General features: G+C 38.8%; 1 protein-coding gene across 1 annotated transcript in view; it reads left to right on the top strand.

Moving 5' to 3' along the window:
• Positions 1-21394, top strand: part of FGF2 (fibroblast growth factor 2) — a 68194-nt gene that overhangs the window by 43795 nt on the left and 3005 nt on the right. Inside the window, exon 3 of the mRNA XM_023217560.2 lies at positions 8593-8696. Within this exon, the coding sequence (XP_023073328.2) occupies positions 8593-8696 (104 nt within the window). The remainder of the gene's footprint in view (positions 1-8592; positions 8697-21394) is intronic.

Raw genomic sequence — 21394 nt, 5'->3', positions numbered from 1 at the left:
CTTTCTTATACTTAAGGTCTGCATTTTACCTATTTTTTCAACAATTTTACTGTCAACCTGCCTGTATATTTGTATTTAAGGTGCTTTTCTTGTAAACAACATAGTTAGGTTTTGTTTTTTCATCTTGTTGACAATTGTTTCCTTTTAGTGGTGTGTTGAACATATATATGCAGTGTTATTATTGATATGGTTGGTTTAAATCTGCCATTTTACTGTTTTTTTTTTTTTAATTTCTTCTAAAAAATGGGATACATGTGCAGAATGTACACGTTTGTTACACAGGTATACGTGTGCCATACTGGTTTGTTGCATCCATTGACCCATCCTCTTAATTCCCTCCCCTCACTCCCCACCCCACAACAGGCCCTGGTGTGTTGTTCCCCACTCTGTGTCCATGTGTTCTTATTGCTCAGCTCCCACCTATGAGTGAGAACATGCAGTATTTGGTTTTTTGTTCCCGTGTTAGTTTGCTGAGGATGATGGCTTCCAGCTTCATCGATGTCCCTGCAAAGGACATGATCTCATTGCTTTTTATGGCTGCATAACATTCCATGGTGTATGTGTACCACATTTTCTTGATCCAGTCTATCATTGATGGACATTTGAGTTGGTTCCATGTCTTTGCTATTGTAAATAGTGCTGCAATAAACACACATGTGTATGTGTCTTTATAGTAGAATGATTTATAATCCTTTGGGTATATACCTAGTAATGGGATTGCTGGGTCAGATGGTATTTCTGGTTCTGAATTGCCACACTGTCTTCAACAATGGTTGAACTGATTTACATTTCCACCAGCAGTGTAAAAGTGTTTCTATTTCTTCACAGCCTTGCCAGCATCTATTGTTTCCTGACTTTTTAATAATCGCCATTCTGACTGGTGTGAGATGGTATCTCATTGTGGTTTTGATTTGCATTTCTCCGATGATCAGTGATGTTGAGCTTTTTTTCTTATGTTTGTTGGCCATGTAAATGTCGTCTTTTGAGAAGTGTCTGTTCATATCCTTTGCCCACTTTTTGATGGGGTTGTTTGTTTTTTTCTTGTAAATTTGTTTAGGTTCCTTATAAATTCTGGATATTAGACCTTTGTTAGATGGGTAGATTGCAGAAATTTTCTCCCATTCTGTAGGTTGTCTATTCACTCTGCTGATAGTTTCTTTTGCTGTGCAGAAGCTCTTTAGTTTAATTAGATCCCGTTTGTCAATTTTGGCTTTTGTTGCAATTGCTTTTGTTGTTTTAGTCATGAAGTCTTTGCCCTGGCCTATGTCCTGAATGGTATTGCCTAGGTTTTCTTCTAGGGTTTTTATGGTTTTGGCTTTTACATTTATGTCTTTAATCCATTTTGAGTTAATTTTTGTGTAAGGTATAAGAAAGGGGTCAGTTTTCTGCATATGGCTAGCCAGTTTTCCCAGCACCATTTATCAAATATGAGATCTCTTCCCCATTGCTTGTTTTTATCAGGTTTGCCAAAGATGAGATGGTTGTGGATGTGTGGTATTATTTCTGAGGTCTCTGCTCTGCTCCATTGGTCTATATATCTGTTTTGGTACCAGTACTATGTTGTTTTGGTTATTGCAGCCTTGTAGTATAGTTTGAAGTCAGGTAGTGTGATGCCTCCAGCTTTGTTCTTTTTGCTTAGTATTGTCTTGGCTATACGGGGTCTTCTTTCATTCCATATGAAATTTAAAATAGTTTTTTCTAATTCTGTAAAGAATGTGAATGGTAGTTTGATGGGATTAGCATTGAATCTACCAATTACTTTGGGCAGTATGTCCATTTTCACGATCTTGATTCTTCCTATCCTTGAGGATGGAATATTTTCCCATTTGTTTGCATTCTCTTGTTTCCTTGAGCAGTGGTTTATAGTTCTCCTTGAAGAGGTCCTTCACATCACTTGTTAGCTGTATTCCTAGGTATTTTATTCTCTTTGTAACGGTTGTGAATGGGAGTTCATTCATGATTTGGCTCTCTGCTTGTCTATTGGTGTAAAGGAATGCTTGTGATTTTTCCACATTGATTTTGTATCCCGAGAATTTGCTGAAGTTGCTTGTCAGTTTAAGAAGTTTTTGGGCAGAGACGACGGGATTTTCTAAATATACAATCATGTCATCTGCAAACAGAGACAATTTGACTTCCTCTCTTTCTATTTGAATACCCTTTCTTTCTCTTGCCTGATTTCCCTGGCCAGAACTTCCAATACTATGTTGAGTAGGAGTGGTAAGAGAGGGCATCCTTGTCTTGTGCCGGTTTTCAAAGGGAATGCTTCCAGCTTTTGCCCATTCAATATGATATTGGCTGTGGGTTTGTCATAAATAGCTCTTATTATTTTGAGATATGCTCCATCAACACCTAGTTTATTGAGAGTTTTTAGCATGAAGGGGCGTTGAATTTTATCGAAGGCCTTTTCTGCATCTATTGAGATCATCATGTGGTTTTTGTCTTTGGTTCTGTTTATGTGATGGATTACATTTATTGATTTGTGTAAGTTGAAACAGCCTTGCATCCCAGGGATGAAGTCGACTTGATCGTGGTGGATAAATCTTTTCATGTGTTGCTGAATTCTGTTTGCCAGTATGTTACTGAGGATTTTCACATCAATGTTCATCAGGGATGTTGGCCTGAAGTTTTCTTTGTTCTGTCTCCTCTTGATTTGGTATCAGGGTGATGCTGGCCTCATAAAATGAATTAGGGAGGAGTCCCTCCTTTTCAATTGTTTGGAATAGTTTCAGAAGGAATGGTACCAGCTCCTCTTTGTATTTCTGGTAGAATTCAGCTGTAAATTCATCGGGTCCTGGGCTTGTTTTGGTTGGTAGGCTATTAATTACTGCCTCAATTTCAGAGCTTGTTATTGGTCTATTTAGGGATTCTTCTTCCTGGTTTAGCCTTGGGAGGGTGTATGTGTCCAGGAATTTATCAATTTCTTCTAGTTTATTTGTGTAGAAGTATTTATTGTACTCTCTGATGATCGTTTCTATTTCTGTGGGGTCAGTGGTGATCTCCCCTTTATCATTGTGTCTATTTGATTCTTCCCTCTTTTCTTGTTTGTTAGTCTAGCTAGCGGTCTATTTTGTTAACCTTTTCAAAAAACCACCTCCTGGATTCATGGGTTTTTTTGGAGAGTTTTTCTTGTCTCTATTTCCTGCAGTTCTTCTATGATCTTCGGTATTTCTTGTTTTCTGCTAGCTTTTGGATTAGTTTGTTCTTTCCTCTCTAGCTCTTTTAATTGTGATGTTAGGGTGTTGATTTGAGATCTTTCAAGCTTTCTGAAATGGGCATTTAGTGCTATAAATTTCCCTCTTACTACTGCTTTAGCTGTGCCCCAGAAATTCTGGTAAATTGTCACTTTGTTCTCGTTTTCAAATAACTTCTTCATTTCTGCCATAATTTCATTATTTACCCAGGAGTCATTCAGGAGCAGGTTGTTCAATTTCCATGTAATTGTGCGGTTTTGAGTGAGTTTCTTAATCCTGAGTTCTAATTTGATTGCACCATGTTTTGAGAGACTGTTTGTTATGATTTCAGTTCTTTTGCGTTTGCTGAGGAGTGTTTTACTTCCAAATATGTGGTCGATTTTAGAATAAGTGCCATGTGGTACTGAGAAGAATGTATATTCTGTTGATTTGGGGTAGAGCGTTCTACAGACGTCTACTAGGTCCACTTGACCCAGAGCTGAGTTCAAGTCCTGAATATCCTTATTAATTTTCTGTCTCATTGATCTAATACTGACAGTGGGGCATTAAAGTCTCCCACTATTATTTCATAGGAGTCTAAGTCTCTTTGTAGGTCTCTAAGAGGCACACCCCCTCCACCAAGAGAGAAAGTGCTTCATTAAACTGGTCCTATTACCCGTGCCACCCAACTGGGTGAGACCCTCCAACAGGGATTGTCAAACACTCTATACAGGAGTGATCCTACTGGCATCAGGTTGGTGCTCCTCAAGGTCAGAGGCCAGAGAAGAAGCACACACCCATCTTTGCTGTTCTCCAGCCTCCTTGAGTGACATCTCCAGGTGCAGAAGCAAATCAGATAGAATAGGGCCTGAAGTGAATTGCCAGCCAACTGCAGCAGCCCTGTAGAAGAGGGACCTGACCATTGAAAGAAAAAAAAAATAATAAGCAGAAAGCAACAACAGCATCATCAACAACAAAAAAGCCCCCACAAAAACCCCATCCAGGGTCAGCAGCCTCAAAGACTGAAACTAGACAAACTCACAAAGATGAGAAGGAATCAACGGAAAAATACTGAAAACCCAAAAGGCCAAAGTGCCTCTTCTCCTCCAAATGATCACAACGTCTCTCCATCAAGGGTGCAAAATTGGACGGAGGATCAGTTGGACGAATTGACGGAAGCAGGCTTCAGAAGATGGGTAATAAAAAACTACGCTGAGCTAAAAGGAGCATGTTCTAACCCAATGCAAAGACACTAAGAACCTTTATGAAAGGTTAGAGGAATTGTTAACTAGAACAACCAGTTTAGAGAGGAACATAAATGACCTGATGGAGTTGAAAAACACAGCATGAGAACTTCCTGAAGCATACACAAGTATCGACATCCAAATCAACCAAATAGAAGAAAGGATATCAGAATTTGAAGACCATCTTGCTGAAATAAGGTGTGAAGACAAGAGTAGAGAAAAAAGAATGTAAAGGAATGAAAAAAACCTGCAAGAAATATGAGACTTCATAAAAAGACCAAACCTACTATTGACTAGAGTACCAGAAGAAGACAGGGAGAATAGAAACAAGCTGGAAAACACACTTTGGGATATTATCCAGGAGAACTCCCCCAACCTAGCAAGAGAGGCCAACATACAAATTCAGGAAATGCAGAGAACACCACCAAGATACTCCACAAGAAGATCAACCCCAAGACACATAATCATCAGATTCTCCAAGGTTGAAATGAAGGAAAAACTGTTAAGGGCAGCCAGAGAGAAAGGCCAGGTCACCTACAAAGGGAAGTCCATCAGACTAACAGCAGACCTCTCAGCAGAAACTCTATAAGCCAGAAGAGCTTGGGGGCCAATATTCAACATTCTTACAGAAAAAAATTTTCAACTCAGAATTTCATATCCAGCCACACTAACATTCAAAAGCAAAGGAGAAATAAAATCCTTTCCAGACAAGCAGATGCTGAGGGATTTTGTCACCACCAGGCCTGCCTTACAAGAGCTCCTGAAAGGAGCACTAAATATGGAAAGGAAAAACCGGTACCAGTCACTGCAAAAACACACTAAAATATAAAGACCAATGACACTATGAAGAATCTGCATCAGCTAGTGTGCAAAATAACCAAATAGCAGCATGATGACAGAATCAAATTCACACATTTTGCTATTTTTCTAATTACCCTTTCTGTCCTTTATCTTCTGTCTTTCCCTTTCTGCCTTCTTGGGTTAATTGAATTGAGTAGTTTTAAAATATTTCATTTTGCCTTTATAACTCAGCTGCTAAATGTTTGGATTGGTGAGGAGTTAACCTTGCTCTTGAACTCTACTCCTGGCTTTCCACATCTTGGAAGATCTCTCTTTATTCTGCTGGTCATTGGCTTTGTTTTTGGTGAAAGCTCAGTGCTTCTCAGAAGGATCGCTTTCAGCCATTTGACCTGCTCCTAGCCTTCAGTGGACTGCTGCCTTGCAGTCTGCAAAGGCCCAGGGTACTTGAGGAGGATCTCTCAGCCCCTCTGTTCTGTTCCTAGCCTTTGGTGTGTGGTACTTGTGCACTGAGTGGAAGCTCTATGGGAAAGAACTGTCAGGTGGATATGGAATTGCTCTTTGATCAGGGCTCTTCAGAAGTCTACTTCCTCACATCAGCAGCTAATAAAAGTTTCTTAAAAATTCGGCTGATTTCTTCATAGTCCCATTTTTGGCAAGTTTATTCCTCCTCCTATCAGAGATGAAGCGGTTATGCATCTCTTTTTTTGGAAGAGATCATCCAATTTATTTAGGAGATGAAGTAGCTGTGCATCTCTTTTTTGGGAAGAGATCATCTGTATATTGAATTTAGTTTATTTAGGTTTTTTTATGCATCTCAGCTCAGATAGTTTTTATAGAAAATCTATGATTTTGTGACTTCCTCAACTTCTTGTTGTAGACTCTGGCTATTTTTAAAACTTATATTTTAAAAATTATATCCAATGGAAACACTTTTCAAGAATCTACATTTAATGCTTATTGCTTAGTGGTTTAATGAATAACAGTCCCTGAGTGTGGAATAGTTGAGGTCTACAAAAGGTTAATGAGTAAATGAATGATATTTACTTTGGGTATTTAGTCACTGGTACTGATCTGGCCATACATGAATATCCCTAATCACCCTTATGACCAGTAATACACATTTATGAGATGGTGGGCTAGAGCTGGGCTAGAGTTTATTGATAAGGGACAGAAAGAAAGTATAGCAATTGATTATGCAGCCATACCTCATGGGCATTTGTACACCCTTATGAGTTAAAGTGAGATGCAAATGCATTCTTCATTAAAATGGCTTATCTGAATCATTTTAGAGCTGTATACAATAATTTGCTCATACTCATTAAGTTTGATTATGTTGATTAAAAACAAAGCTTATTTTCTGCATTTTCCAATAATGTTGTAAAAAAGACTTCAAACCCTTCTTTTTTTGGGTTTCATGTCTTCATTACATTCCTTTTACTTCGTATTATCTTTTAAGATTTTATAAAAGAATTTCACTTGGGTAACTGCAGGCTTCAATGATGCAATGCTTTCTGGAATCCAGGGGTGACTGACACACAGAGGAGACTCAGACATGAAATGTTCAACAAAATGCTAAGATTGTTTTTTTAATTGTAAATTCTTAAGCATTCATAAAAGTAGTGAGATTAGAATAATGAAATCCTGTGCTTCTAATGACTAACACGAGTCAATCTTATTTATCCTATCCACTTTATTAAAAATTTATTATCTATTATTTAAAATAATCTATTAGCTTATTTTAAAGCTAATCCCAGATACTATGTTTCATTTTGCATGTCTGTTGCTGTCTTGATAGGAAAAATTTTAAAACATAAATTACTATGACATAATGATATCTAACAAAGTTAATTATTTCAGAAACTTTCAAAAGTTGCTTTTTCATGCCATTTCTCTAGCTACCTATAAACACCTGGAAATTATATTTATTTTATATTTCTAATGTTATTCAAATGATAATATGCTGATTTCTAAAATTGCATTTTTTTCTCTTGCTCTCAAGAATATCCTAAACATATCCATAGTATATAGGATGACCTATGAAAATAGGTTGGACAAACATTTATCTTGCTTATCTTATGATAAGCAGAGTTCTGAGAAGTTTGGTAATAAAGAGTTAACTTGGCTTAACTAAGATTTTCCTAAATTATTTGATGCCAGAACCTGTCTTTTATGTAACATCTGGTAGCCAAAATACATTTGGGGGAATATTGTTCCAGGCAGGAGAATGCTGCCTCTGAATAGCAAAATAATCTTTACTTCATGTTTATTTCAATTAATTATGTAATTATTTGTCCATATTGCATTATTGTCATAATTATTTTTTTCTATAATCTGCTTAATATTGGTAATGCAGTGTGACAAGTCATCTTTCTCAGGATCTTATTTTATGAAAATCTTTCATCACACTTATTTTATGAAAATCATTTGCTGTATAAGTAAATTAAGTATAAGCATTTTGTGTTTCCACTAGATAGATATTTGCGCACAAAAAAATAGACATCAAAATCCCATATAGAAAGCGAAATGCATCTATATTTCATTGAAGAGGAAGCTAGAAATAAGATGTGTAGAAGTCAAGGAAATAGGGCCGGGTGCGGTGGCTCATGCCTGTAATCCCAGCACTTTGGGAAGCCGAGGCGGGCAGATCATGAGGTCAGGAGATCGAGACCATCCTGGCTAACATGGTGAAACCCCGTCTCTACTAAAAATACAAAAAATTAGCCAGGCGTGGTGGCAGGCACCTGTAGTCCCAGCTACTTGGGAGACTGAGGCAGGAGAATGGCAGGAACCCAGGAGGCAGAGCTTGCAGTGAGCTGTAATTGTGCCACTGCACTCCAGCCTGGGTGACAGAGGCGAGACTCCGACTCAAAAAAGAAAAAAAGGTCAAGAAAATACAGCTCAAATTATAACAGTGAATTATTAGATTGTGTTTTTCTCGTGAGGAATTGGCAAATAACTTTAAAATAGTTTCAACATAGGCAGTAGCATGGGAATTCTCACATGGTGAGGGTACTTTTACGCACCCTTAAAGTATGTTCACTTTAAAAAATGTAAACAGTTAACGGGGGCAATTGAAAGCTAACTGCCCAACAAAGGAAACAATTCTCCATATGTCCCCCTTCTCTGCTCACCCTGTGACACAGGCGCGACAAGGGACTCACAAGGCACTGGTGCCCTAGTAGTTCTGCATCTCATCCTCTCTCATACAGTTTAGTTGACATCTGCTCCTTGTCACTCACCCATACCCCCAACCTCACCAATCCCCCAAGTGGATTAGTTGTTGCTTAGGTGTGTTTTGTCTTTATGTTGCATAAATGTCGTGAAGAAGGCTCTTTCCTCTATGGTTCTACAAAGATAATTTTTTTTTCCCGTTACAGTCAAATTACAACTTCAAGCAGAAGAGAGAGGAGTTGTGTCTATCAAAGGAGTGTGTGCTAACCGTTACCTTGCTATGAAGGAAGATGGAAGATTACTGGCTTCTGTAAGCGTACTTTCTGTTTTCACACGTTTTTTGTTAGCTTTTATTGCTGTTAATTTGCCAGCATTGTTGTTTATCAAATCTTTATAAAGGGTTGTACGTATATCATCTTCATAGTCACCCTGTAAAATAGGGAGTATTTTCTTTATTTCACAGATGCAAAAACTGATGTGCTGAGGGAGTAACTAAAGTAAGAAAACACAGTTCATGGCCGGGCGCGGTGGCTCAAGCCTGTAATCCCAGCACTTTGGGAGGCCGAGACGGGCGGATCACGAGGTCAGGAGATCGAGACCATCCTGGCTAACACGGTGAAACCCCGTCTCTACTAAAAATACAAAAAAAAAAAAAAAAAAAAAAAAGAAAACACAGTTCATATAAAGTAGAGACTGGATTGGGCTAGAGGCATTCCTGACCTCTACATCACTGCTTTTACTCTGCACAACTATTAAACTATAATCTTGAAAAATGTTCCTTCTATTATGCAGTTGTTTGAAGATCAGTGGGAATAGATGTATAAAATTTTGATTATCGGTTTTTAAGTTTCTTCTTTAGAATGTGACACACAAAACCCTTGCAGTGTAGGACACTAATTGAGAATGTAGGCTTTTTGCCTGGTACAGATGCCAACTCTGCTACTTATGAGCTCTGTGTTCTTGGGCAAATGATTCTGAGTTAGTTCCCTCACCTGTAAAATAGAAACAATGATCCTATCTCATTGGAATTTTATGAGAATTTAATTAAATACTACACATCAAGTGCCCAAATCAGCATCCGACATGTAATAGATCTTGAAAATTGCTACCTCTTCCTCATATTACTTCTCATTTATATACATGTCAGGAGAGGGACTCCTTTTTTTTCTTTTTTTTTTTTTTTTGAAATGGAGTCTCGCTCCACTGCACAGACTAGAGTGCAGTGGTGGTGCAATCTTGGGTCATTGCACCCTCTGCTTCCTGGGTTCCAGCAATTCTCCTGCCTCAGCCTCCCGAGTAGCTGGGATTACAGGAATGCAGCATCATGCCTGGCTAATTTTTTAATATTTTTTAGTAGAGACAGGGTTTCACCATGTTGGCCGGGCGGGTCTTGAACTCCTGACCTCAGGTGATCTGCCTGTCTTGGCCTACCAAAGTGCTGGGATTATAGGCGTAAGCCACCATGCCCGGCTGTGGAGAGGGACTTTTCTTTTTTACACTTCATCACAGCACATCAGGGGTCCTAGTTCCTGGCTAGTATTCTTTCCAGTAGTACAAGCTCCCTGTCAACTTCACCATTATTATTAGAAACGGGATTGCATATCTGTTAAATATATGGTGTGTAAAGAATGGTGCAGGAAAATAAATATAAAAGACACAGATCTCATTCCTGTCTCCTTGAGGGAGTAGATAGGACATGTAGGTAAATGTTTGTGTGTGTGTGTGTGTGTTTCACAGCTCTTATACCAATGCCACTGGCCAGTTATGACATCTCTATATAACCTCCCCACAGAAAGCATCTAATAGTACTAAGAAATTGTGGTATTTTGAGCTATACAAATAGTTTTTGAAATTTTTTCTGAATGAAGACCTTTGGATTTCTAAAAGCACCAAAACAAGGCTTATAGAGAAAAAGGATATCTCAACTATCCCAATTTCAGACTGACTATATGACAAAGATATACTTAGGTTGATATTACCAGTTTATGTGATTTTTGCAGGATAAATCACAAGTTTGAGTGTAGTGGCTCTCAATTTTAGCGGGAGGTAGTTGAATAAATTTTAGAATCTTCTTCAAGAATAGCCAATACTTGCTGAGTGTAAGTGTGCCAGATGCTATGGTAGACATCGGGCTTATAAAATTGAATATCAAATGGTCTCTGCCCTCAATGAGTGACAATCCAGGGGAGGCAGAAGTGTAAATAAGTATTTGTAATGAGGGTTTTGATGTGCTACTTCTGTATTTTGCGTACATGCATACTAATATAGGAAAGGATAAGAAGTATTATGATATAGGAAGCAATATAGAAAACGAGGTGATTACATTTGTCTAGAATTGGGGGAGATGACCTACAAGTAAGATTTTAGATGTTGTAGAGGAAGGAGTTCAGCAGGCAGTCACGGGGCAGAAGAAATCGAGATGAAGGTGTAGATAACTCTAGGACATAGGACATGCAAAGGTGTGGATGCAAAAATCTTGATGTATCTCTAGAATTACAAGTAATTAACTAATGCTGGAATGTACACTGCAATGGAAGTAGAAGGGAAGAGAGAGAAGGCTGGGGAGGTAGATAGACTGCTGAATCTGCTGAAGAGCTTTATACACCATGCTGACTATAAGCAGTGGAGAGCCATGAAGAGTTTTAAGGAGCGATCTAATTAGATTTAAATTTGAGAAAGATCATCCTGGCAGAAGTGTAGAGAATGGACTTGAGGGGGCCAAGGCTGGTGGAGAGAGATCAGTTAGAAGGCCACTATAATAGTCCAAGCAAGTGATGTTCTGATCCTGGCAATAACAGTGGTCAGAGAGGACTGAGGAAAGTGCTAGCACTTGTGATTGATTAGATTTAGGAGTGAAGATGAAAGAAAAGTCAAGGTGGCTTTTAGGTTTCTGGTTTGGGTGAGAAGGTAGACGAGAAAGGGGAAGGAAGAAAAGGGCAGGGTTTGGGAAAAGGTAGTAAGTTCAAATTTAGACCTATTTAGTTTGAGTTGCCTGAGGGAAATCCAGGTAAGGTTTTTCACTGAGTAGTTGGAATTATAAATCTGGAGCTTAGAGGAAAGGTCTACATTGATTGTTAGATAGATTTGGGTATGATCAGCATATAGGTGGTAGTTAAATCAGGGGAATGTATACGGTTTCCTAGGTAAAGAATACAGCTCAAAACATTAACTACTTGGGACTTTCACTTCTTCTACTCTGTACTTGCCTTTTATTCTGCCAATCTATTGTCAACTCAAGAGGTGATGTAGTACTTCAGGAATCTACCAAAGTAGCATTTTAAATATCTCCCATGACAGTGAATCAATAAATAATTTTGGATGACTTTGACATTTTATTAGTGAAAGGAAGATGAGTTTCCATCCCTCCTACCCCTTTCACTTTAGGATGTGACAAATCACTATGCTTCTGCAGTAGAGTTGGTTTGGGCTACTGTCAGACAGTGAGGGTGGTAGAGGAAAAAAAAGGAGTTGCATACAACATTTGCTTCTGTTATAACTAACTACGGACAGCACGAATCAAATAGTTTTAAAGCTCCAGTCTTTTATATGTCTGTCATAATCTGGGTCAGTGAATGCCTTGAGATTAGTTGTTACCCTGTGGTCTTGTTGAGATTAGAAGATGCAGTAACCTAGTGTATTAGTCCATTTTCATGCTGCTGATAAAGATATACCAGAGACTGGGCAATTTACAAAAGAAAGAGGTTTAATTGGACTTACAGTTCCACATGGCTGGGGAAGCCTCACAATCATGGTGGAAGGCAAGGAAGAGCAAGTCACATCTTAAATGGATGGCAGTAGGCAGAGAGAGCTTGTGCAGGGGAAGTCCTCTTTATAAAACCATCAGATCTTGTGAGACTTACTATCATGAGAACAGCATGGGAAAGACTTGTCCCCATGATTCAGTCACCTCCCACTGGGTCCTTCCCATAACCCATGGAAATGCAAGATGAAATTTAGGTGGGGACACAGCCAAACCATATCATTCCATTCCTGGCGCCTCCAAAATCCCATGTCCTCGCATTTCAAAACCAATCATGCCTTCCCAACAGTCTCCCAAAGTTGTAACTCATTTCAGCATTAACTCAAAAGTCCACAGTCTAACATCTCATCAGAGACAAGGCAAGTCCCTTCTGTCTATGAGCCTGTAAAATCAGAAGAAAGTTAGTTACATCCTAGATACAATGTGAGTACAGGCATTGGGTTAATACAGCCATTCCAAATGGGAGAAATTGGCCCAAAAGAAGGGGCTACAGTCCCTATGCAAGTCTGAAATCCAGTGAGGCAGTCAAATCTTAAAACCCCAAAATGATCTCCTTTAACTCCATGTCTCTTATCCAGGTCATGCTGGTGCAAGAGCTGGGTTCCCATCGTATTGGGCAGCTCTGCCCCTGTGGCTTTGCAGGGTACAGCTTCCCTCTCAGCTGCCTTCACAGGCTGGCATTGAGTGTCTGTGGCTTTTCTAGGTACATGGTGTAAGGTCTCAGTAGATCTACCATTCTGGGGTCTGGAGGATGGTGGCCCTCTTCTCACAGCTCCACTAGGTGGTGCTGCAATAGGGACTCTGTGTAGGGGCTCTGACCTTCTCACAGCTCCACTAGGTGGTGCTGCAATAGGGACTCTGTGTAGGGGCTCTGACCTTCTCACAGCTCCACTAGGTGGTGCTGCAATAGGGATTCTGTGTGGGGGCTCTGCACTGCCCTAGCAGAGGTTCTCCATGAGGGCCCCACCGCTGTGCAAACTTTTGCCTGGGCATCCAGGCATTTCCATATATCTGAAATCTAGTGGAGGTTCCTAAACTTCAATTCTTGACTTCTGTGCACCCTCAGGCTCCACATCATGTGGAAGCTGACAAAGTTTGGTACTTGCACCCTCTGAAGCAACAGCCTGAGCTGTACCTTGGCCTCTTTTAGTCATAGCTGGAGCGGCTGGGAAGCAAGGCACCAAGTCCCTAGACTGTACATAGCAGAGGGACCCTGGGCCCAGCCCAAAAAACCATTTTTTACTCCTAAACCTCTGGGCCTGTGATGGGAAGGATTGCCAAAAAGGTCTCTGACATTCCCCGGAGACATTTTCCTCATTGTCTTGGTGATTAATATCTGGCTCCCCATTACTTACACAAATTTCTGCAGCCCACTTGAATTTTTCCTCAGAAAATGGGATTTTCTTTTCTATTGCATGGTCAGGCTGCAAATTTTCCAAACTTTTATGCTTTCCTTCCCTTATAAAACTGAATATCTTTAACAGCACCCATATCACATTTTGAATGCTTTGCTGCTTAAACATTTCTTCCGCCAGATACCCTAAATCATTTCTCTCAAGTTCAAAGTTCCACAAATCTCTAGGGCAGGGGCAAAATGCTGCCAGTCTCTTTGCTAAAACATAACAAGAGTCACCTTTGCTCAGTTCCCAAAAAGTTCCTCATCTTCTCCATATGAGACCACCTTAGCCTGGATTTCATTGTCCATATCGTTATCAGCATTTTGGTCAATTCAAAGGCATTCAACAAATCTCTAGGGAGTTCCAAACTTTCCCACATTTTCCTGTTGTCTTCTGAGCTCTCCAACCTGTTCTAACCTTTGCCTGTTAACCAGTTCCAAAGTCGCTTCCACGTTTTTTGGTATCTCTCAGCAGCATCCCATTCCTAGTACCAATTTACTGTATTAGTCCATTTTCATGCTGCTGATAAAAGACATACCCAAGACTGGGCAATTTACAAAAGAAGAGGTTTAATTGGACTTACAGTTCCACATGGCTGGGGAAGCCTCACAATCATGGCGGAAGGCAAGAAAGAGCAAGTCACATCTTAAATAGATGGCAGCAGGCAAAGAGAGAGAGCTTGTGCAGGGGGACTCTTCTTTGTAAAACCATAAGATCTCATGAGACTTATTCACTATCATAAGAACAGCACAAGAAAGACTTGTCTCCATGATTCAGTTACCTTCCACTGGGTTCCTCCCACAACACATGGGAATTCAAGATGAGATTAGGGTGGGGGCACAGCCAAACCATATAACCCTAGTAATCATGGTGACTCTGTAAGATAATTGCCGGTGGGGTTTTTCATCTCAGGAGCATTGGCTGAATATTGATTCACTGACAATGATAGAAAGACCCATTGTTAAAAGTGATGAAAACAGAAACTGCTGTATCTTTAAGTGTGTCTCTGAAACCACTAGGGTGCATAAGAAGATGAGACAAGTTAAAAGAAAGTAGACCTGAAAAGAGAATTCTGACTTTTTCTCTTGGCAAATACGTATTAAGCTTCCTAAACTGTTGATTCTGTACCATCAGAAACATAAAATACCCAAAATAAAGTTTTCTAGTTTCATTCTTAGCTAAGCAGGAACTTGTGAAAGTTAGTCTTAAATGTGTTTCTCTCTCTTTGGATGTATTAACTCTTTCTGATACAACAGATTTCTACCAAGTTGGTGCAGTAAGAGTTAATTTAGCAATGCTTAGAAATGTATCACAAACACTCTGTAGAGACAAAGCCATGGCTATTAAGCATAAATTAAAAATTCAGGATTTCTTAGTCTCCTTTGAGGAATGGCATGGCCAAGATCCAGTTGTATGTTTCAGCTCTCGTCATACGACCCATTCCTGCCAAGTTCACAAGTTAATCTCTAGTCTTACCATCCAATTTGTGTGGTTTGGTGTCATGCCTTTTCAGCAGCAATCCTGTCTCTTTCAAATTGTTCTTGGTGGGCTATGTCAATCTTCAGATGAAAAAGTAAGCGTGCCCCACCTCAAAACCAAAGATATGGTGTTGGTGATTCAGTAAGTGGCACATTTCTCTCTGAGTCAGATCCATAGACATTAAACTGTCAACAACAGCAACTTTTGGTATGAGTTCAGTGTTCTGACCAGTAGCCATCATCTGGGGATGCAGATGTGCCTTGTAACTTGGAGAAACTGGGATTTATGAACTTGCACTTGCCAGAGGCATTGTCCTTCCCATTCTTCTACCTGGCCCTTTTTCAGACTACTGTTATGACACATCCCTGGGTTCTTCTCCATTTTAGTCTGTGATTCCTGCAATGGAATGCAATTTCTAAAGCATTCTAGTCTCCTCCCAGAAAGAAGAGTACTGTGGATACATAAAACATTTTGGTTTTTAGGAGTTACGTTAGGCTGATCACCAATTAGAGTATGAAAAAAGACTAATTTGTGTACCATTTTTTCCCCAACACCTTCACATATTAATGGTATGCGTGTTTTCAGGTTACCGACTTTGTGTTGTTTGAAAACATTTCTTAAGGGTCCTTCCTTTCCTTTTGAAGCAGGAAAAAGGAAAATTCAAAAAGTAACTATATTTAATTGCCAAAGCCTGTATTTGGAAGCTGAAGTTAAATAGTTCTTTAATGCACAACAGACTTCTTACTCCATTCCATAGCAGGATAAATTTTGTTGCTATGAGCAACAGAAGTCCAGAACAAATATTAGAATTGATGATTTAAGTGTTCACAAAATTACAGATTTTTAAGAAAACTGCATGAAGTGAAGTGAATTGTAGTTTTAAGTTTAAATCACCAAACAACCTCAATGTTAGCATTGGTATGAAAAAACTTGACTGATCTTCATCTGCCAGAAAGTTGCATATTGTTTTCTATATAATGCTATAGATCATGATATACCCTGAACAAAATATTAATATCTCAGTAAGTATTAGAATGTAACTTGCATTGATCCACAATAGTGAAATATGAAAACATGTATATTCTCTGAGGATATACATGTAATTTCTGTAAAAGTAAAATACATTTTACCTATAGAATAACTTTCTTAAATGAGGGGCCTTCATGATGACATGAACTCTATAATAAAGTAAGGTAGGGAAAATAGATATTTGAGAGCCCAGTTATCCAGATTGACAGTCTATACTGATCAAATTTGTCAGAAAAATACAGTAATTGAAGAGGAATATATATCCTTTTTAAGAGAGAAAACAGAGAAAATACAAAGGTTATTGCATAATGAGAATTACTGTTCTTTTATAACTCAATCTTAAAACTGTTATGCAATGTATAGATATTACAGATTTAAGACCAAATTTAGGCCTAGCACAATGGCTCATGCCTGTAATCCCAGCACTTTGGGAGGCCGAGGCAGGTGGATCACTTGAGGTCAGGAGTTTGAGACCAGCCTGGCCAACATGGTGAAAACCCATCTCTACTAAAAATACAAAAATTAGCCGGGCATGGTGATGCGCACCTGTAATCACAGCAACTCAGGAGGCTGAGGCAGGAGAATCGCTTGGACCCAGGAGGTGAATGTTAGAGTGAATCAAGATCATACCACTGCACTCCAGCCTGGGCAACACAGCGAACCTCCATCTCAAAAAAATAAAAAATAAAAAGATCAAATTTAATTTTAACTTTTCACTATTTGGATGTTTCTTTTTATTTTTCTGAAGTAGTCAACATTGATACTTACATCATGTCTGTTTTTAATTCTCAGAAGTGGTATAAGCAAAAGCACTTTTGGATTCCTATTGAGCAAGCTCCCTCAAAAGCCAAAACTGAAAAATCAATGTAGTGTAAAACAATAAACAACCCAGTAAACGGAGCATGGGGAAATGGTCATAAGGTTCAAATCTAAAATTAGGAGTGGACTAGAATTGTGAGGCCAATGCATAAGGAAGGGAGAGTGGGGGTGAGAGGAGGTACTGTGGAGATGTGAGGAGAACTTGCTCATGTGCTTATTTCTTTCCTTATTGTGTACTAAGGCTATTAGAGATTAGGAGGGATTCTAAAGACCATCTAATCCAATCTTCTTATTTTACAGGGGAGAAAAGTGATGCCCAGAGAAGTTAAAGGACTTGATTGAAAATACTAGTTAGGGATCAAGGCGATATTGGAACCTAGGTTTCTTGGCCCTTCAGAGATCCTCACAGATGTCAAGTTTGGATAGTCGACGCTTGGAAAGGGTCATCTGGTCTATTTTCCTTAGGGAGTAAATAGTTCATAAAGTTAAACCATATTCTGTATTTCAGTTTCTAGTCTGGATTTTCCCCAGTCCTAGTTCTCTAGTTCTTATTTAGATTTTGTAATGACATTGAATTGTATTTTTATTGTAAGCTATCTGAAAAAGTTCCATTTGTTCATTAATTTAGCAAATATTTATTGATGACTTACTATGTGCCAAGCACTGATACAGCAGTAGAAACAATAGATGAAAATCTTCACAAACATGCCATTGATAGTCTGGTGAAATAAAGTGATATGTATATATGAATCATCTGTATTTGGGCATAGTAGAGCACAGGAACGCATGAGGTGCTCTTATTTTTCACATTATAGCTAGAGTTGCTGTATCTAGTGACTTGAGATATTCATTTTTGTGATGGTGCTTGTAGCCCTAGAGTCAGTTTTAAAAAAAATAGTTTTTAGTTTTACGATGGCTTTAAACTTACAGAAAAGTTATAAAGATAACACAGAGTGTGTATATATTCCACACTGAGTTTCATTTATTATTAACATCCTACATTAGTATGGTACACGTGTCACAACTAATGAACCAATACTGATATGTTATTATTAGCTAAAGTCCATACTTTATTCATGTTTCCTTAGTTTTTCCTAATATTCTTTTTCTGTTCCAGGATACCATATTTAGTTATCATGTCTCCTTAGTTTCCTCCAGACTGTGACAGTTTCTTAGACTTTCCTTATTTTTGATTACTTTGATAGTTTGAGGAGCACTGTTGAGGCATTTTTTAGAATGTCCTTCAACTTGCTTGATTTTTTTTTTTTTTTTTTTTGAGACAGGGTCTTCTCTGTCTCCCAGGCTGGAGGGCAGTGCTGTGATCATAGATCACCACAACCTTGAATTCTTGGGCTCAAGCGATCCTCCCATCTTGGCCTCCCAAGTAGCTGGGACTACAGGTGCATGTCACCATACTCTACTAATTTATTTTTATTTTTAGTAGAGATGAGGTCTCGCTATATTGCCCAAATTCGTCTCAAACTCCTGGGCTCAATAATCCTCCTGCCTTGGCCTCCCAGAGTGCTGGTATGACAAGTGTGAGCCATTGCACCTGGCCTGATTTTTTTTTTTTTTTTTTCCATGGGTAGATAGGGATTTGAGTGTTTGAGAGGAAGAATATAGAAGTTAAGTACCATTTTTTGTGGCATATAATGGTGTATGTTATCCTTATGATTGATCACTCATGATATAATCCTTGTTCAACTGGCTGAGATAGTACTTGTGTCCACTGTAGAGTTACTCTTTCACTTACTTTCTATACTATACTGTTTGGAAGGAAGTCGCCATGCATAGTCCATACTCAAGAGATGGAGATGATGGTTATGCTCCACCTCCTTGAGGGGGTAGTATCTACATAATTTGTCATTCTTTTTCATGGGAAATTTATTCATTTTCCTCCATTTATTTATTTATTCAATCATTTATATCAATATGTATTCACAGATATTTATTTTATACTTTGAGTTATAATCCAATACTACATTATTTATTTTGTTGCTCAAATAGTTCCAGCTCTGGCCATTGGGAGCTCTTTCAGTTGGCTCCTGTGCTCTCCTCTTTGACGTACTCCTATCAATGCATTTATTTTGAGTACTTCATTACTTTTTGGTCTACAAGATGCTCCAGGCTCATTTAATATATTCCCTACTCCACCCTAGAATGAGCCACTTCTCCAAAGAGCATTGGTTTCTTTTATTAGAGAATGGTATTAGAAACCACAGACTGGAATGCTGGGTGTGCTTGTTGCTACTGAAGTATCTTTGCTTCTAAGCCCTCACAGCTGACAGAGCAAGAAATGGTGGTACACACTAGCCTGGGTATATACGTGTATTTATAGATATTTCTATATTTGGCCATCTGTATCAATATTAATATGAGGCGGAGCATGGTGGCTCACATCTGTAATCCCAGCACTCTGGGAGGCTGAGGCGGGTGGACCACAATGTCAGGAGTTCGAGACCAGCCTGACCAAAATGGTAAAACCCTGTCTCTAAAATTACTAAAATTAGCCAGGCGTGGTGGTGCATGCCTGTAATCCCAGCTCCTCAGGAGGCTGAGGCAGGAGAATAGCTTGAACCTGGGAGGCAGAGGTTGTGGTGAGCTGACCTCGTGCCACTGCACTCCAGCCTGCGTGACAGAGCGAGACTCTGTCTCAAAAATAGACAAACCAACAAACAAATGAATACCTAAATATGAGTTCATTCATACTGATATCTCCAACCTTAACCCATCAATAACACATGAATATTTTAGCAGTCCACCCCACTTGCTTGTGTGTAACCTGCCACCCCCAATAGTGAGAAACATGGCTCCCATCATCTCCTGGGATCAGTTTTTCATTATGTAGAAACATCTCACATAACTTTATTTTCTTTTGAAATTCCAAAGTAAATTAACTATCCAGACAAAAAACAAACTTCTAAAAGTATTGATTATGCTTTTTCATGCTACATTAGAGTCTGCTCTATTCAAATACTCCCCACACAAGGGGTCAAACTGCCAGCACTATCTTTAACATCATTAGCATCATTATCAATATCAATAAATGGTTATTGGGCCCCACTTATAGAACCACAAACTAAGCTGGTTTATGTGGACAGCCTCCGGGGGAACCTTGAGGTGTTGCCCCCTCACTAACACATGATAAATTTATATCACTATCATATGTATACATCTACATTTCTTTTTTAGGTTTCATACCTTTTAGACCTGAGAATACTTGTTTACTGGCATTATTGTATATAACACACTTTCTGGTATTCCAAATAAATTAGTACTTTTCAATTTCTAGTTCCATGGTTATTAGCATTAGCAAAAAGAAGGAAAAAAAGTTAAATGATGTGTCTGTTGCATAGTAGGTGCTCAGTAAATACTCACTCTCTCCATTTGGATGTCTGATATTCCTCTCAAACTCAACACTTACAAAACTGAATTATTAATCTTTTCCTATAAAATCTGTTCATACTCATAGCCCTCCGGTTGATGGCAAGTTTCTCACTCTAGAACAAAAACTTCAGTGCCATTATTAATTCCCTGTTTTTCTCATACCATGCAACCAATCCATCAGGAAACCCTATTAAGTCTACCTTCAAAATATGTCCAAAAGCAGACACCTCTTTACCATTTCTACTGCTGCCTCCATGATCTGAACCTTCATTCTCACTGCCTGTATTACTGAATAACCCTTTATCTGGTCTCTCTAAGTCTGCTTCTGGCCCTCTGTAGTCTTGGCAGCCAGAATAATCCTAGAAAAAGATGTCAGATCATGTTATTTTTCTGCTCAAAAGCCTCCAGTGGCTCTTTATTTTCTTAGAATAAGAGCCAAATATTTACAATAGCCTACAAAACTATAAGATCTGCCCCCTCTCCCATCCCATTACCTCTCTGATCTCATTTCCTGCTACTCTTCCCACACTGGCGTACTTGCTACCCCTCAAACACTCTGCGTATGATCCTGTTGCAGGGCTTTTGCACTGGCTTTTCCTCTGACGTGAATGCTCTTCTCTGGTATCTGGATGGTTAATGCCTTCATCTCCTTCAAGTATTTGCTCAAATGTCACTTTCTCAATGGAGCCTCCTGTGACCATGCTATTTAATATTGCACCTAGCTTCTATCCCTCACCATTCCTAGTCGCTGTTACCCTGTTCAGCTTTACTTTTTTCTCAGTTTTCTTATATTCTAACATAGAATATAATTTATTCACGTATGCTTATTGCTTATTGTGTGTCTCCCCCAGCTAGAATTTGAGTGACATAAAGGCAGGCATCTTGTTCAGTTTTGTTCATTGATGTATACTAGATGCCTAGAAGAAAAAAATATATAGATTGAATGAATAAACATATTATTTGAACTCTATGCTTCCTCTACCTCTAAATTATTCTTCAACTTTAAAAAAGCAACAAATAAAGGAAAACTTAATTTGATATAAAGGTATCAAGTAGGTATAAGGGCAAAAGGTATCCAAAATCTGAAATGTTACCAGAAGCACTGAGTTTTAAATTACTCATTTGTTAATGAGTATA

The sequence above is a fragment of the Piliocolobus tephrosceles genome, chromosome 3 (assembly GCF_002776525.5).
Source record: "Piliocolobus tephrosceles isolate RC106 chromosome 3, ASM277652v3, whole genome shotgun sequence".
Classification (NCBI taxonomy): domain Eukaryota; kingdom Metazoa; phylum Chordata; class Mammalia; order Primates; family Cercopithecidae; genus Piliocolobus; species Piliocolobus tephrosceles.
The sequence above is the reverse complement of the archived record's forward strand: the minus strand, read 5'-3'. Positions and strand labels throughout refer to the sequence as shown.